Source organism: Populus nigra, chromosome 2 (assembly GCF_951802175.1).
Source record: "Populus nigra chromosome 2, ddPopNigr1.1, whole genome shotgun sequence".
Lineage (NCBI taxonomy): Eukaryota > Viridiplantae > Streptophyta > Magnoliopsida > Malpighiales > Salicaceae > Populus > Populus nigra.
Window position 1 is genome coordinate 48152956 of NC_084853.1, and position 18442 is coordinate 48171397.

General features: G+C 34.5%; 2 protein-coding genes across 3 annotated transcripts; one reads left to right on the forward strand and one right to left on the reverse strand.

The window, feature by feature from the left end:
• Positions 1–7412: 7412 nt before the first annotated feature.
• Positions 7413–8917, forward strand: LOC133682073 (protein SOB FIVE-LIKE 5-like). Of its 2 annotated transcripts, none has more exons than XM_062105323.1 (3): positions 7413–8142; positions 8332–8407; positions 8531–8917. In XM_062105323.1, the coding sequence occupies exons 1-3, from the start codon at positions 7522–7524 to the stop codon at positions 8545–8547; spliced, it is 714 nt and encodes a 237-aa protein (XP_061961307.1). In that variant the 5' UTR covers positions 7413–7521; the 3' UTR covers positions 8548–8917. The 2 variants fall into 2 exon arrangements, with proteins under 2 accessions (XP_061961307.1, XP_061961306.1); XM_062105322.1 differs by having other exon boundaries at positions 7421–8142; positions 8520–8917.
• A 1784-nt stretch (positions 8918–10701) lies between these two features.
• LOC133682673 (WD repeat-containing protein PCN-like) lies at positions 10702–15842 on the reverse strand. The gene is made up of 11 exons (XM_062106137.1): positions 15530–15842; positions 15281–15424; positions 14795–15104; positions 14644–14707; positions 14347–14460; positions 14072–14234; positions 13681–13834; positions 12927–13516; positions 12407–12588; positions 11839–12099; positions 10702–11300 (listed from the first exon to the last, which is right to left on the reverse strand). The coding sequence occupies exons 1-11, from the start codon at positions 15692–15694 to the stop codon at positions 10991–10993; spliced, it is 2457 nt and encodes an 818-aa protein (XP_061962121.1). The 5' UTR covers positions 15695–15842; the 3' UTR covers positions 10702–10990.
• Between the last annotated feature and the right edge of the window lie 2600 nt (positions 15843–18442).

An 18442-nucleotide genomic window follows, 5' to 3' on the forward strand; every position in this document is an offset into this window, starting at 1 on the left:
TATTTTATGCTAGCTGTGGCTGTGGCTGTGGCCACAACTCCAATCATGTAAATTCATTGCACTGCCCAAACAAGATTCCTACCAAGTTCAGACAACACTAAAGTCTAAACAGGAACCTCTCCAATGGCGAAATAATTTTGCCTCGAGTTTGGATATCGAAAATGTTATGTACCTTTAAAGAGGAGATCAGCAAATCGTAACCGTAGATTGGCCAGAAATTATATGGTGACATATGGTCGTCCCTTGCTGCTGATCTTATCTTGTTTGCAAGCCGTAAAATGGGACGCCTAAAACATTGCGAGTTGTATCCGGATGGCCTCCTCTTCTTTTCCATCGCAGCCTCACCCACCGTAGTGGTGGTGTACTTGTCCGTGTATCCTGTGTTAAAGTTTATATATGTATATATATATAATTCATAAAGTAAAATCTCTTCAATTACAAATTTGGGATTCATTTAGCTATATAAAGTCTATTTTATTTAGCTATGTAAGCTCTCTTGTGTTCTTAAATTTTTCTATTTTTTTCAAGTTCAAACTTGATTTTTTTTATAAAGATTTTAATATTAAAAAATAATATAAATTATATTTTGAAATCCCATTCAATTTATTAAAATAAAGTTTATTTTTTTAAATAATACAAAACTTTAATGATTAAATTGTTAGAAATTCAAATCTTACCTCTTTCTTGAATCTTAAAAAGCTTTCAATTAAGAAATTACATTGGAGAATAATTATATTTTAAAATATCCCATAATTATTTAAACTTTTGAATTAAATCAAATGGTACGTACTTTTCCTTTTTTAATTCTCATCCGGAAGTACCTCAGAATCTATTCTCCAGATTTCTAGGAGAGAGAAAGAATTTTTTTATTATTTCTTAGAAATCATGCTGTTTTGAGCAGAAGAATGGCAGCTCATCGGACTGGCTAGGCTAGCCTCACCGACCGAGCTATAAAAAGTTGTTGATAACACCAAATTGATGGGGCCAAAGATTTCAAGATCTCGAGCTGGTCAGCACCACTACATATGCCTTTAATCTTGAAATGTCGATAAAAAAAAACAAGAACAAGAAGAACATATCCCACTATCTTACTTAGTTACTGTTTTGTTTGGTTTGATTGATAAGAATAACGTAGCTGTAAATCACCATTGACAAGTCAAGAAGTGGGTTAATTAACATTACTAATGTCAGTTTGAAACCGACCAAGTCGTGCATTGGAGCTCCTGTTGAAGGAATGGACGGTCACTCATGAGAATGACACTTAATTGGTGTGTTAGGTGCACTCGGATAATCTATTAGTGTACACTGCTCGCATTATTGGTTCATAAAGATTTCCAATATCTATGTTGGACTCATCAAGAATTTACAGTGAAAAAAAAAAGTATTAGCTATGTCGGCACATTTTGATTGCGCAATGACGTGCCGACTAACGTTATTAAACCTGATTTAGTTTGACATGTTAATTCATAGACCTGATTAATAACTTGAATCATAGACCTGGTCAATAATTTGAATAGGATTTTAAATTAAATTGGTCGGGAATTGACTTGATATATAACCGGATCAATTTAATAGGTCAGCTCGCAATTCGATATACCTAGTTAAAATTTAATTTAATTTTTTTAAAAAAATCCAAAATAACTTTGTGATAATATATTTTTTTTTAAAAAAATAAGATATCATTTTAAGTGAATTAAGATCAATTTAGGTTATTCCGCTCAACCCATGAAACCAAACATTATACGGTGTTTAATAGCTGTAGTGGGGACATCTTTCATAGTTCTCGGAGACAATTCTTGTCAAATTCTTGATACATACCTCGGTATCCTAATTAATAGCAACCGATAGACAATACACACGAATGAATATGATTAAGTACAAGCGCCACAAGATTGATTAGGATATGCACGAGTTTGGAAATTTCTGGTGGAATTTGTGGACTTTACATTCTTGTTTCTCCAATCATTTAGAGGGTAGGAGATAAATAAATAAAGGGTGACAAAGTGATGTAGACGTATAAAGTAAAAGCATCGGGGAGGAATTCATCACTGTTAGCATGAACATGGGGCGACCTTTTTGTAACAATGGCTTAAGTTTTCTGTGAAAGACAAAAGCATTAATGGATGGAGATTTGACTTTCATTTTTCATGGACAGAGACTTGGGCTTGTTTGCTTGCTTTAGCTGTGAAAAAGAAAGGAGGTAGAGATTTCGTCCTGCAAGGAAGGGAGGGGGAGTCTGAGAAAGATGGCGGTGTTTCCACGATTCACACTGTCGCCACTGGCAGGATTTTGACCTTCCTGTTGTTGTTGGGACCATCTTGGCAATCCCAACTCGCCACTAAAGCCCATACTTTAGTGATTTTTTTTATTTGTACACGAGGAATCTACAGTGGGATACTGTTCTATAGGTCAGATTATAGGGCTAAAACCTTTCAAATTGATGCCTCTCAAGTTTCAACATGGTAGGGCTTGTATATAATGCAGCTGAGTATATAGAATCTAATAGTTCTAACACTCGAATATAAACATACTATTATTATTTTTTAATTTTTAATTTTTTTTATTAACGTTGGCATTCGGGTCAATTTGCACGCACCTCGACTAATTTCACGGGTCATGAAATTAACGACCATGTAAGCATCCAGTAACCATCATATTAGCAACCATATAGCTCAAACCTGAGACCACAGAGAAAATAAATCTTTTAATCTTAAATTTTTATTACTGGACCACCTACGAGATGATTAATCTAATACTGTTATTATTGGATCATAAAGATATTCTATTATATTTGTTTATGAATCTAGAGGGGGAAACTAAATCTAGAAAAAAATATCTTTACATGGGTTGAGAGACTAGCAACCACGCTCGAAGCTGTAAAAGGAGAGATTTTTTTTTTAACCAACTGTAACAAAAGTAGAGCAACTAACCAAGGTGTAAAACAAGAAAAGTCTTGAACCAACGGAGTCCATACACTTGAATTACGGATCATGGACTGGCAAAGGGCCACAAACTAACAAAGGGCATGTGCCCATTGGTGCATGGGACCATTTTGAATCAGATGAAGATCTTAACTTGGCCCCATGATTGATCTTTTCAACTGATCAAATTTTATGATTCCTGTAATCATCTGCCTCAAAAGTCATCTTCCTCTTCAGCTTTATATATCTACTAGGAACTAAAAAGAAAAAAATTGGACCGACATTGTGTTCTTGTGATGGTGAGGGATCGAAAGTTTATCATTTAAAAATTAGAAGACAAAAGTGAACTTTTAATCCAATTTCCAATTTCCCACCTATTTTCTTCTTTAATTTTATTTTAATTCTTTTTCTCTCAATCTTGCTCGTCCTTAACAAATCTAAAGCTATTAACTTTTAATTTGGCTATAAATAAATGAAATCATTCAACATAAAACTTTGATGATCAAAATAAAATAAAAAAACTCGCAATATTTTTTCCGGTGATTAGTTTTTTTCTATATATAAATAAATAAAGAATAAGCACCTCCGAGCTAGAGATATTTTTATATACAGCTACTTCCATGAAAATTAAGACGTGCATAGGTTTTGAGAGGACAAAAGTGTTCAGCTAAAATCAATACATTCTTTTATATTGTAAATCATGCAGTTTGATATGACTTTTGAATTATAACTTTTAATTTTGAATAATAATTCAAAAACTATTTTTCATAAATAATTTAAGGTAAAAACAAGTTACCGGTGATTAGTTTTTTTCTATATATAAATAAATAAAGAATAAGCACCTCCGAGCTAGAGATATTTTTGTATACAGCCACTTCCATGAAAATTAAGACGTGCATAGGTTTTGAGAGGACAAAAGTGTTCAGCTAAAATCAATATATTCTTTTATATTGTAAATCATGTAGTTTGATATGACTTTTGAATTATAACTTTTAATTTTGAATATTTTTCATAAATAATTTAAGGTAAAAACGAGTTAAAATTATTTGAAGTTAAAAAAATGTTTAGTAAAAGCTATTCAAAGCAAGTTTTTTCGGAAAAAAAATGTAGGATAAATTAGAATACATAAGTTAAATTTTTTTTAAAAATTAACTTTTAATTAAATCAAGATTTTAACAATATGTTATAGCAAAATTTTTATCTTATGTTAAAAATTATTTATGATCAAATGTACTTAATTATGATTCTTTTTTCTAAATCAAAATTTAAAACAAAAATTAAATCAATTTGCGGAAATAACATCAAGCAGAATGATAATATCTCGTAAAAACGTAGATTTCTAAGAGAATTTCGACCGAAATCCAAGATAGTCAGACGATTTCAGAGAAAATATCAACGAGAGATCCCAACAGGAATAATTGTCTCTATTTAAAAACTCTTTTTTTTTTAAAAAAAAAAAAAAGGAAAGAGAGATCTATATCGAATTGTACGAATTAATCTCGACATAATTTAGTGGTACTGATAAAAAGAATCACAACATTATTGTTAGGGTCCCTTGAAGAGAGCACCTGAATGCTCGACGGAGGATTTTCTACCTTAAAATGGGATAGTTTTTTGTCATCGAGCAAGGCACACCGAGGTGTATATTTGGTTGAACCATGGAAAGCTAGCCGTGGCCGTGCCACTGCCGGCCCCCTTCGCTGTTTTCCATCTCTACATCAACATTTTCATTATTGCACTCCTTGTTTTAAAAGCTTCAACAAATCTTCACTTCATCTTGGTTTGCTTCACTAACAATAAATAACACATGATGGATAGAGATGTTACGAGAGAGTTTGATTATTATTTTTTTTTTGTCCTGAGAATTAAAAAGATAAAGGTTTTTGTTGGGCCAAAACTCAAATGAGGCTAGGCCCAACTAATGATGAAACTCGGTTGGGCATAGACTCGATTGTGTTTATATTTTTTTTATTATTATCTGTTTGTTTATTTTTGCGTTTCAAAAGCGTTTTTAAAAAAATTTAAATTTATTTTATTTTTTTCTTTACTTTAAATTAATATATTTTTTAGTGTTTTCAGATCATTTTGATGCGTTGATATAAAAAATTATTTTTAAAAATAAAAAAATATTATTTTAATACATTTCGGAGTAAAAAACACTTTGAAAAGCAACCACAACCACTCTTCCAAACAGATGGATGAGTGAAAACTATTTAATTCCTGATAAGAGGTTTTAAATTGTTATTAAATTTAAATATAGCTCATTGTAATTAAATTCAATATGGCTCGCATATTTATTTAGTGATATATTGACTTCGAAATAACTCATGTTAGGTTTCAAATTAAACCATATAAGTTAATATTATCAAAACTTGATTTGATTTTATATTAAAAAAATAAAAAAAATCATTTTATTTTTAAAATAAATATTATTTTGAATTGATTTAAACTAGCTCATTTAACTCGTGAACCTAATATTAAGATGGGTCATGCCGGACGAACTATTAAAAACTTTGATATAATTGAGTAGTGGGATTAATGTTATAGTCAATAACAAATCACGTGGTCAGGCGCGCGAGTTGGAATATTGAGGCGCCTAAAAAGACCAAGTCTCCTGTCCAAGAGAAGTTAACAACGTAAAGGTGAGAGTGAGTGAGTGATTAAAGCAACATGGACTCACACGCGTGGGGACCTTTTATTTTCTTCTTCTCCTCCTCTAATTTGTTGTGTACACTCATGGAATTGTATGCATTTAAAATTGTGTCGAATTGGATAAAGAAAATTTAGGCATTGCTTTCCATCGGGCTAGTTGTTATTTTTTAAAATATTTTTTTATTTATAAATATATCAAAATAATATTTATTTTTTATTTTTTAAAATTTATTTTTAGCAACGGCAAACCAACCTTAAAAATTATATAAAAAATAATTTAAAAAAAAACATAGAGAAACTGCAAAAAAAAACAAACAATTCTTAATCGTTCGTTAGAGGCACAACCAGCCAGAGCATGATTCTGCTGGTGTTGAATTTGAAGAGGAGGTGTCTTCATGATTGAATTTGCATGTGTCAAATGCATGGTCGAGTGTGGATAAACACAAAGTTACCCAGTATTACTTTTCAAGCCTCGAATGTTGAGAAGGATAAAGAGAATGTTCATCTCATCATGAAGAAAATTCAATCATGGCTGCTGGTATCAGTCCTGGCTTCATGATTTATTTATTTTTTAATAAACTGTTGGTATCAGTCCTGTATTTTATTCCTATAAACAAAAAAAACACTCAAAAAAAAATAAAAATAAAGAGGTCCGTCTCTTTCAAATATACAACATAAATTCTAATAATTTAATAAAGTTGGTCCACCCGGATGAATTATCTTTTTGATGAAAGTAAATCTTTATTTGGTTAATAAAAAAAAACTAGTCTGAAAAATACTCTAATAATTAAAATAAAAAAATATATTAGAGAATTGATAGTAACTAATGACTTGAAACTGCTAATAGCATCCTTGTATAATAGGTTAATTTTCATAGGTCCCTAGTAAAAAAAAAAACTCAAACCAATAGAACCTTGAGTTTTCCTAAATTCCTCAATAGGTACTTCTGTTAGTAGTTTTTTTTAAATCTAGCAAATCTATTAATAAAATTTTTGAAATGGCCCCAACCTCCTTCAATGACCAAAAAAAAATAATATCAGGATTATTTTTTTGTTTTTTCCTTTCCATTTCCATTTTTTTTCTATTTTAAGTTCGGGTGAGGATTCTAAGAATTTTTTAACCAGCATCTCATTTTTTTGTTAGAAATTTTAGGTTTTTTTTCTGTGATTATTTTATTTGCTAAGTAATAAGTTTTAGGGTTCTTAAAAAATAGTTTATTCAAATCTCATGTGGGTTTTTTTGTCACTATTCAGACTAGGGGTATTTTGATTTTTTTTTAATAAATCCATTAAATTTAACAAATATCACCAAAATTTAGAATAGATGTGAGACCTCTACTATTATCTATAATTATTAGGCTGAAATACGTACCAGTTAACCTAACTTGGGTTAATAAAATAAATTAAAATAAAATAAAATTATTTAAAAAAAATTAATGAATTAACTTATGGAATGAACCGAGTCAACTCTATATTAAGTTTTTTTTAAGACCTAATCAAACTAAAAATACAGGTTAGTGGAGTCTCTAAGTGACCTGTCTGGTAAGTCGGGTCAGGTTTAATATGAATGCTATTTTGTTGATCAAATTTTGCCATAAATATATCAAACAACAAAGAGAGAGAGAGAGAGAGAGAGGGGAAATGGCACTAAGCTAATAGCCTAAATCCTGATATTGACCCCATTCAAGCAAGTTCCCTTAGGGTCAAAAGTAGAGTAAGCTGTACATTAACCGTTTCCCTTGTCACAAAAGTTTACCAGTTGGTGTAGTTTGCTCTGTCACTCTCCCATATACATACATATACAACTGGCAATTCTGATTGATCCACAAACAGATAAAACAAGAGGGGGGGGGGGCGAAAGGATAGGGCAAAGGACAAAAACAGTCTAGGATTTGAATGTGATTCCTTTGGTTTTTTCTTAGTCCTGCTCTACTTTCTCTTCTATTTATATGGAGAAGAACCATCGAGTAAAGAGGGCAGATTTGCATGGTCATTTACTGTTAGTAATAAGTAGCCTTTGTAAGAAATCCCATTTGGGGTTTGGCTTCAAAAAGAGAGGACTGATAATGAACATATCAGCTTCTCAATATAGTGGTAGTGGGTGCGAATCTGGTTGGACATCATACTTGTACCAATCCTCTATTTCAAAAAATCAATACCAGGGTTTCGGTGGATTTGTTGATGGGGATTTTGCAAGAGTAGAGGATGAACAAGAGGAGGATTTGTCTATGGTTTCTGATGCATCCTCTGGACCTCCTTATTACTGTGAAGATGACGAATTCTGCTGTGATAAACTAGCCAAGAAGAGCAAAAACAAAAAGAAGAGCAGAGAACATGGTAGAAGCCAACAGTATTCATATCTTGATGACACTGCTAGCTCTCCTGCATTGAGCAAGGCAAGTTGTTCAAAAGAAATTATATATAATTTTCATCTCTCACTTATTAATTTTGAAACACATTCTTATATATTTAGACATGGCTTCTTGATATTCATGCAGAAAGTGAATAATGAATGTTCAACAGAGCATGTCCCTGAATTCTCCCAAGGTTTTTCTGCTACACATTTTAAGGTACTTGTCGGTGTTCCCTTTTTTTCAGATCCCCCCCCCCCCCATTTCTTTGTAGCATTCTCTTCACCTTTTTCATATAATATGTATGTGATTCGGGCCGAATCTGTATAGTGTAAAAGGGGGGCAGTTGCTCCATATATATTTTTCTAACTTCACCACTGCAAAATGACCAATACCATGGCATTACAGGGGAAATCTTCACTCAAGAAGCACCTTGGATTCTTTAAATCCTCGCATGCTGAGAAGGCAGCTTCAAAAGAACCAGGTGTCAGACTTTGTTCAATTCCTAATTGATAATCATTAATCTAAAACTATAAATTTTAATGATTCATTAGTAGTTCTATTTTCTCAATTTCTAATGATTAATATATTGGCAGGTGGTTTTCAGGCAAGAAAATGGAATGACAAATTGTAATGATGGGCATCTTTTGTATCTGCCAATGCAGTTACTCTAGACTCCGGAGAGAGAATTGGAAGAAGGGTGAAAGAAAAAAAGGTCATTGGATCTCAAATGGATTTTGTTCCTTTGTTTTTGTCCAATTCTACTCCTTTTTACTATTTGCTCCTGTCAATGCAGTGGGAAACAATATTAGAACATAAAAAAATAAATTAGTTATCTGTCTTTAAGACACTTTTTCTTGTTCTTCTTTTGTCACTATTGTAGTGATCACATAAGGAAACTAATAGGTCTCCTGTGCAGTCTTGCCTCTGGCCTCCTGTACTTTTACGAATGCAGAATCAAATTCATCAGCTTGCTGAGAGGAATTTAACATAATATGGAAAGCAGAAAGCAATATGTCTAATATGGAGGCTCAAGCTTTAGTTGTTGTCGATCTAGTTGTATTGTTAAAGAAGTTTAATTGACCAGGAATATTCAGGAATTCAGGTCAGAAAGGTGGAAACAAGAAGAAAAGCTTGGTTAAAAGATTGTGGTCCTTCGAAGAACAGAGTGTCTCAACATTTGGCATTGATGAGAGGGGTGTCCATTTCCACCCCACACAACCACACACACATGCACAGATTGAGAAGAGAGGGCCGTGACCAAGCATAATGATCCTAGAGGCCAATAAGTGACCCACCTTTTGCCTCTTCTGTAGTTACCAGCCTAGCTTTAAACGGAGGTAGGGTTGGTAAAACTGGCAATCGATACCCTTCTAGACTCGAGCCAGACAATTTTTTCGGATGGAAGGAACCAAAAGAGAAGTCTCATTTTCCACCAAAAAAGACCTAAAGAAGCAGCACCCCACCACCCCTTGATAGGAATGTGATCCATGCACAGTATTGGTTTCAATTATTGAATTTGTTTTGGTGGGTTTCCTTCAAATCTTTATTGAAGGGGCTCCTGTCCTCAGAATTAGAATTCATATATTGGAAAAAAGACTTAGATTTTAGGAAAAGGACAAGACCCTCCCTTATGTCCTGCCAAACCTCCTTTATTATGGTTTCTTCTTCATAAAAATATGTTGACACCATCGGACATCTGTTAAGATTAATGCCGGGCCAACTATAGGATAATTGCATGATCAGATAACTATAACTAAAGAAACAAGGCTAGAATCATTGGAGGAGAGAGACCAATATTGTAGCTTTGATAGATAATTATTCTTGGCAATCAGATCCTGTTGCAGGTAGTTGAAATCAAGAAGGAATAGGAATTGAGTACAGGAATCTTTCATATGGAATTCAGGCCCTACACCTACTTACAAGCAATTGTGATTGCTGATTAATCAGGAGGTATTGGCCAGGCAACTTCTTTGGACGCACTTGTCATGCTCTCAGAAACAAACAGCAATAATTGGAATAGTTGCAACTAAATCGTATCCATATCATAAGACTGGCTTTGGATCTCGTGGATGAATGAGCACACACGGTTAAACAGCAATATATATTGCTTTGCATTGCATTGATTTACCATAAAAATTTTATTTCAATTAAAATCGCGTAGACAAACAGGCATTTAAGATTTGACTTGAAAAGAGCACCCAGCTGCCATTAGCCTATTGCGATTTCCACTTGAGATAAATGACTAACATTTTAACTGAAGCCGGCTTCTGTAGCAAGTACATCCACGGATAGAAGCAAAACTGGAACAATGGCAATCAATCATCCCGAACAGATATGGACAAAAACTAAAATATTGCCCAAGTTTTCTTACGCCCCTGCAACCATTAGCAGAAATAAGGCGCGTAGAAGCTCATCAACTCCTGGGGTTGGGCATGGAGAAACAGGGTTCAGTGATAATATTTAGTGCGTGGCGCAGCCACCTACGCGGTGGTAAAAGCTTCAACTCCTAGGGTTGGAGATGGAGAAATAGGGTTCAGTATTAACATCTTAGGGCGTAGCGCAGCCAACCGAGCGCTTGGCCACACCACCAAACAAAGCTTCTCCAACTCCTACCTTGCAACAACTCAATCTAGAATAAAAGAAAACATAATTTAGCAAACCCCTGCAACAGAATAGATATGCGAGGTCCATTTGTCCATTTCCTTTTGAGCAACATTTATAATTTTGATTCTCAATACCTGACTACTGTTGTCCAAAATGAAAAAATACAAAAGATAAGTGAAAAAAAGAATTCACTACTGGATTGGATCTATGAATTTACACATCAAAACCCTTGTATTGAACAAGGATAAAATATGGTTTAAGACAAAATTGCTAATTTAACAAGTTAAAAAGCAATTATTTTAAGAAATACATTGAACAACATGGGACCCCCCATAATCCCGCCTCCACGGCTCCACCCCCTCTTACTGTAAGAAAACAAAATTGTTATGGCAATAGCATGGGATCGAATTGCCAAATCTTCATTCTCCATCGTGCCTGTAATTAACCCTTGACATGGCAGTTACGTCCCAAATATATGTCTGTGGACAGGTTGGGCATCAAAAGTTTTAACCACATCCATCCATGGTTTGTCCATGATCAAGATAGAATTTTCTGAAAGGTGGCCAATAAATAAAACAGGATCTCTGAAAGCAAGAATTTCAAAATTTTTCCTAAGTTTGGTCTCTGGTTGGTATTCTTTCAACCTACGTTTCAGTCCCCCATTCATGGTAGTAGTTTGTAACTTCTTCAGTGGAGAATGCTGGCCGTTTACCAAGTCACTATCTTCCTCTCGATCCACTGGCATCCCAAAGTCAATCAAGCACATTGCCCTACATCATAGACAAAATCTCAAAACATTATGTTTAACATCAAAATAGTTAGCAAAAGAATGTTGTGCATGTATGCTTCTAAAGACCAACCATGGAAGATTGAAGTTTAATCAATCACGAGTTATGAGCCAACTGTTTTACACTTGAAATAAACTAAACTTCAATTACCTATCATTAATTACATATTACAAGGGAACTGCTATGTAAATCCTGTTTAGATCCCAAGAAGGAGAATAAACAGAGCAAAAAACAATTGCTAGGAATTAATTCAGAAATGCTTTTCCCCAGCCAGCATCCTACCAAACCTCACAAAAAAACATCTACGAAGCCAGTAACTATCCCATGGTTGAAATTTACACCCCTCAAATATAATGTTTGGAAAACTGTTCTTGGAAGAGAAGTGTGGGAATGAATGGATGAGAATGACGCCCATTCAATTTTCAAAAATAAAATGGGTGACTAAAGATGGACAAATTTACACACCAATCCATTGATGTAATCACAACTGAGAATACAAATAAGGAGAGAAGAGCAGCACCTGGCACTATAAATGATAACAGAAGGAGGGCTTGACATAGGCAGGAACGATAGCCCAATGACCTCCCCAGGAAATTCTTGGTATCTCCTTGGTAGAACAAATGTATGCCGTGTTGACCATTCTCCTAACTGTTTTGCCTCCACATCAAATGCATAGACCTGATTTGAAGAGGTTGTGACTACGAGCACATTGTTCTTTTGAGGGGGGAAACCACCAGCTGTTACAGAGGCACCATCCAATCTTGCTATAAACCAGTGTTGCCTGTTTTAACAGAGTAAAATATAATTAGTCTAGTAGAAGAAACCATGAGACTTGCGATCGCTGCATGGGACTCATCAGGTTTTTTAAATCCAATAAAAATAACCAACCAAGCAATAGGTTCCACGAACATAAGAAACCACAGACCCACATTCTACAGAACTTTCTTGAATATCAAGGGTCTCAAGTAAATTACAGGTTGCAATGAAGGGAACATACTGCAGCTACTAAACATCATTCAGAGAAAAAGTGGCTTGAAGTGCAAATAAAGCTGCACTTTAAAGAGCCTTTAAGAAGCTAGATTCCATACCTTTGTGTCTCCAGATTAAAAACATATATGTCTCCAAAGCAGTTGATGGCAGATAACCACTGCCCATCACAACTAGTAAACATTTTTGTTATGGGAGGCTCATTGGGTGGTAATTCCTCATCATTTCCCTCACAACGTGGTGTAAAGGTATGCACTAGCTCTGTGCTGCTCACATCCACAACCTGCAGCACCAAAAGGCAAGTAGGAGTATTAAAAAAAGGTCAATAACAACATGATCTATTCAAGCTCCATCCACCTCAACAGCTTGATCTAGGAAAAGTGAGGGTAACAAATAAATTTGTGAAAGACAAGGGCACATGTTTTCACCAGAACTAAGCAGGATGTTCTACCATAAAACATGAACGCCTTAAGTCTTGCACTAGCTAATTGGAAATACAAATTTGATTGGTTCTATTTAAATCTTGCCTCAACACATAAGATCCAAGAAAATTAGGACATTAGTGAAATTTCCAGTAACACATAAGTTAAAGAAAAAGGATGATTGCTGAAAAAAACTTACATATATCCTTCTATCATGCCCTGCTATCATCAATCGAGATGAATCAGCACTGAAAACCATGGAATGTGCATATGGCAATTTCTGAGGGAGAGGCTTTTTATTAACAGTCCACGCACTTTTTCTGACATCCTTCTTCAATTCAAAAAGGTTGGGTTTAACATGGTCTGAGTAAGCAAATAGAACCCCTGCATTAGAAATTGTGCTGCAAATAATTTTCCGAGATCCCTTAGTCTTAATTCGAGCTAGAATATCAGTTGTTGCACGGCCCCTTGATGGACCAGGACCAGTCATGGATCCACCTTTTGTTTGAACACAGAGTATATCTAACCAGGAAGATGACTGGACTAGAAGCAAGCAATTCTGGTTGAATACAGTATTAAGAGCCAACTGAATTGGCACTCTTTGGGGTGCTGGGCAGATATCATGGGGTGAGAACTTAGTGAATTCCTGAGCAGAATAGGCAAAGAGCTTTGTGTCATCACCAGCAGAGATAAGCATAGGAACTCCCAAATGCGCCCACTTACTATAACTAAAATCAATGGGCTTTTTTTTATGACGAATTCTTTTAATTTTATCATCAGCCAAAGGATCTGTCATTTAGAAGCATGCGGTGTCAGTAAGTGAGAAACATTAAAATGCAGAATCAAAGGCAAAAACAAATAAAGCATACACAAGCATTTGCAACATGCATGGTACATATACATACTAAAGTACCATGACAAGTACGGCACAAGGTAAAAGATACTACACACACCTTCTTGACTAATGGGTACTGCCACTGTCAAGGCTCTAACATCATGTGTATGAGCTCTTACATAACCAACATAGATCCATTTCTTCAACATCTTAGAAGAACATATGTCATTACCAGATTCAACTGTCTCACTAGAAAGCTTATAAAGAATAACCTGCAAACAGAAGTATAGCAAAACATTAGCCAAATAGTAAACTCACATGACTTTTATTGAATGGATGGAAACTGACATTTTTGTGAGATAACAGCAATAAGAGTATTACATGGTAATATAAAATAGAGGTTAGAAACCTCAAGGACTGAATTTATTATTTGCATCTCTTAATGGAAAGTGACACAGTTAGAAAATTATAGCACGTTTGAACTTCAAATATAAGAAATATATCTGTACCTGACCATCAGATCCAGCAGAGAACACCCTGTTATGACTAGGTGCAGCTGCCAGAGCATTCACATCACCCTTGTGAGAAGTATGCGCCTGCAAAAGTGTCCCATGTTGAGAGTCCCAGAACTGAACAGCACCAGTACTGTCTGCACTAACAAGGGTCCCACATCTGAAATAAGAAACAATTATCAGAATGCTTTAAGAACTACAGCATGACCTCAAGTAATCTTGCACCTGCTTAGCCACATTGAACAAACAAACATGAATCCTTCTGCATCTACCTCAGGGCAAGTAAAGACCAAATACAAAGGTCCGGTCCGCTACCCAAACCACCAAGCCCAGCTGTAATCCGGTATATCTCATTACCCAGCTTAGCATCCCAGCACCTTATAAACCTGCACGAATGCTGACGTGCATAAGGTGGTATATATTTAAAATGAATATCATGAAAAAATGCTTTAGAGAGAAAAAACTACAATATTCCAGAAACTGTTAGCTAATTTTAAGATTACATCTGAAGGTTTTGAAGTCAGATTCACTAAGCTACACATGGATGACAAGTTGCAAAGAAAACTAACCCATCACTACTGCCTGAATATATTCTACTCGCATCAGGACTCCATGTCACACTTAAAACACGCCCTGCAAACAATCAAATGAGCAAATAGTTCTTCACAAAGAGGAAAGCAACAACTTGACAGGGGGTTCAAAGAGGTGCGGATATCTCACCACTGACCCTGGGCAACGTTTTATTGTATGTTAACCCATCTGATTCAGGAACAGTGTATATCCGAACACACCCATCATCGCAAGCAATTGCCAGACATGGATCCTCAACAACTATTTGCTCACGTTGTTCATCCAAATCTGAATCATCTTCACTCTCACTGCTGTATTCGGACTCTTCACCACCTTTGTGTCTACCATTTAAGTACCCATTTCCAAGGTGCGGTGGCTTATGCTCTGTGTGAATAGCTGAATTACTAGAAGGCGCCACTGCCATCTGCCAAATTGAGACCCCAATTGACTCCAGCACATTCTGCCAACGAATTCAACAAAATATAGGAAAGTTATGGAGATTGTAAAATCATTAATTATTAGTATTAAAGATCACTGATTCGTGGTTCATATAGCATACATTTTCAAGTATAAAAACTACACATCAAAACTATTGATAGAAAGTCTTCAAAACAGAGAATGCAGGCAAAAATTCACCTTCTGCTTCAAATGAAAAAGATCCCACTCCGAAACTGAACCATCAATGCTAGACGAAAACAATCTACCACATGGCAATCCTTTCGAGCCAGCACGACACCACGCAAGTGACGAAACTCTCGAATTAGGGTTCCCGTGAATTGTCTACACATAATAAGTCGCAGAAAAAAGAATAAAAAAAGCTTTTAACTGATTAATTAAGTTACTTTCATAAAACAAATAAAGAGTCAAAGTGAGACAGTGAAGTACCAGCTGGTTGTGCCAACCGACAGCGCCAGGAGAGACGAGCCAAATCTCCAGTGAGCCGTCTTCACGGGCAGCAGCGACCTGAGACTCGTCGGCGCTGGTGGCTAGGGATACAACTGGAGACGGCCTCCACTCGATCGAGCTGTTCCTATAAGCAGCTCCTAGCATTTCTAAAAGGCTAACCTCGAAGCCAAAAGAGAAATCGGCGAATTATATTATCTAGGGTTTAAGTAAGTAGGAAGTAATGAAGCGGTGAGAGAGAGGGACATGAAAGAAGGCGACGCGGTGCGTCTTAGGTTTTTTGCGAGGGTTTAAAGCGAGGTGATCGATTCTTTCTGTATTGTTTATACCTGGACCGGCTCGTGGACCGGTTTGTCTGTCAAACGACAGTGTTTTTTAGGTTACTAGGTTCGCTCGGGCCTCTCATATAAAATATTTTGGAAGAATAAATATCAAAAGTCCATGATTCCTTAATTTGGGCCTCTGGGTGTCCTTCAATTTTAAGACTTCCATTTATGGCCCAGTTCTCGGAAGACTTGTATGAACTGCGCGCTGTGCGGAAAATTTACTAGATACAGGAGAGATGAACAGGCTATCTAGAATTATTTTGAATTTTAAATAAAATTTATTTTTAAAAAATAATTCCAAAAAAAATTAACAATTAACTCCTCTGGTCCATAAAAATGATAAAAAATATCTCTCGTGTTAATAATTATCCTTTTTATCTTCTTTCTATTTGTTATATCTTGGTTTTAGGTTTATTTCTCGTGTTTTAAAAGTATCGAATAATTATAATGCAAGAATTGTAAATTATATCCATGTACTGTTGCGAGTGCGTTAGGACATAAAAAACTTCACTTCAAATTTAACAACGGTGAAAAAAAAAGAGAGAAAGAAAAGGTCCACGGAGAATATTAAACAGATTAGATTAAAATCATGGGAATAAAAGGTGCACGCTTTACCTATATTTTACATTCAACTTTTTTTTATGTTATTTTAATTTCAATTTATTCATGTAATATTTCTTCAATATCAATTTACTATCTAAATTTTAAAAATCCAACCTTTTGTCAAAATATTAGACTTTTTTCTCTATACTTGATATATTCATCACTTTACACTTATATGTTTATCATTATTATTTTTATCTTAATTTCAAAAAAAATTTAATTTCTCTTTTTTTGTCTTTACACTTTTTAAAAATATTATATTTATTCTTTGTATCTTGAATATTTACCACTTTAGACTTGACTTATTTCTGTTTTTATCTTTATTTATTTATAATTTTAGCAAGAAAGAAATTATAATTTTCAAAAACCCATGTTTTTTTTTCTTTTTTAATTATGTTTTAGATATCCACGTGTAATTTGTTTCATGTCCTGATGCGAAGATATTTAACACGTAGCATTCAATATAATAGATAACAGAAAAAAGGGTGAGTATTTCATTTCTGCTTGATTTTCATTAAAAAAAAATAATTAAATTAATTTTTTTAAAAAAACTCAAGATCAAAACCAAACCAGAATAAACACGTGAATCAATTTCGATCCACTAAAAGTCTTCATGGACCACTTGTCGCGCGAAAAAAAGAGTGAACTATAGGGGAAAGGAGAGGAGAAAACAAGCATTTATCAAACAAACATGGAGAACATGACAATAATATAATTACAGTGCATTGAAATTTATAATCATAGAAGGAATAAAATATATCCAATGAGCATAAAAAAGCTAATAAACAGTAAATATCATTTTTAAGTGACTGCCGTAACCACAATTTGCCCCATGAATCTCAAAACCCATCAAGCAACTCAAAGATAACAGTTATCTTTATTGCTTTGAGTTTCATGTTTTATAAACAGGTCGAGGTAGTTGCATTCATGTCATGATTCACTGCCCTCCAATAGCATCTGTACTTTGGCATGATCATCTCACCTTCCTTCGTTTTCTCTGCAGCCAAACAAAAAATATTATAATTTTAAGAGAGAGAGAGACATGAGAGAGCCCGGGGGCTCTACTTTTTGGTTTGATTCAGGGCTGTGACGTCGGAGAGATGAGAGGCAGAGAGAAAGTTGCGGGGTAGGGGGCAGCTACTTTGGTTTAGTTATGAAAAGAAGATTGAATGTTTATATTTATTTTAAGTGTTGGTTGAAGAGTTGGTTCAGTCGGTTTCAAATATTTAAAATTAAAATTGAACTAAATCATTTTTTCTAGGCTTTGTAATTGGTTGATTCAATTTTTTTGGGTTTAGTTTTTTTAATTTTTTTGATTTAATCGATTTTTTAGATTTCATACAGGTAGAATGACAAAAGTAACTCAGTTAACACATGAAGGCTTTCAAACAACTGACGGCAGAGTTTGCCATTCCTTCTGATGGGCTGGGTTCTCCCGTTGACCTTGTGCATATTTGACAAAAAAATAAACATCAAGCACGCTGCCCATCACTGCCCTGATTTCATGCCCCAGAATTAGCCCAATTGCAGGCTTTGCTTTACGTTCAAATTCAAGCATTCGAAGTTCTTCGACTCCCACTCAAGAGTGCAAACGTTAGCTTGCTTAAGTTCACCGTCCGCTAAAGAATTAAGGCAGCCTTTAATCACGGTACGGAGCTCTCCCGAAAATGTACACGGAGCTGTAACTGACCGTGATATCTGTTTAATTAATGAAAAAAGGATAATATAAAATAATTTATTTTTTTTATCCCTTACTATTAATTTGATTTTAAAACAATGTTATTAAAACGGATTTGGTTACAAAGTTTAACTTAATAACTTATTGATTTTAGATATGCTACGTTTCAAATTAAACTAAATAGAAAAACAATTAAATCAATCTAATAAATTAATTCATAACCTTTTATTTTAATATTTTTAAAATATTTGTTTTTTAAAATCTTTAAATAAAACAATTCAAATTAAT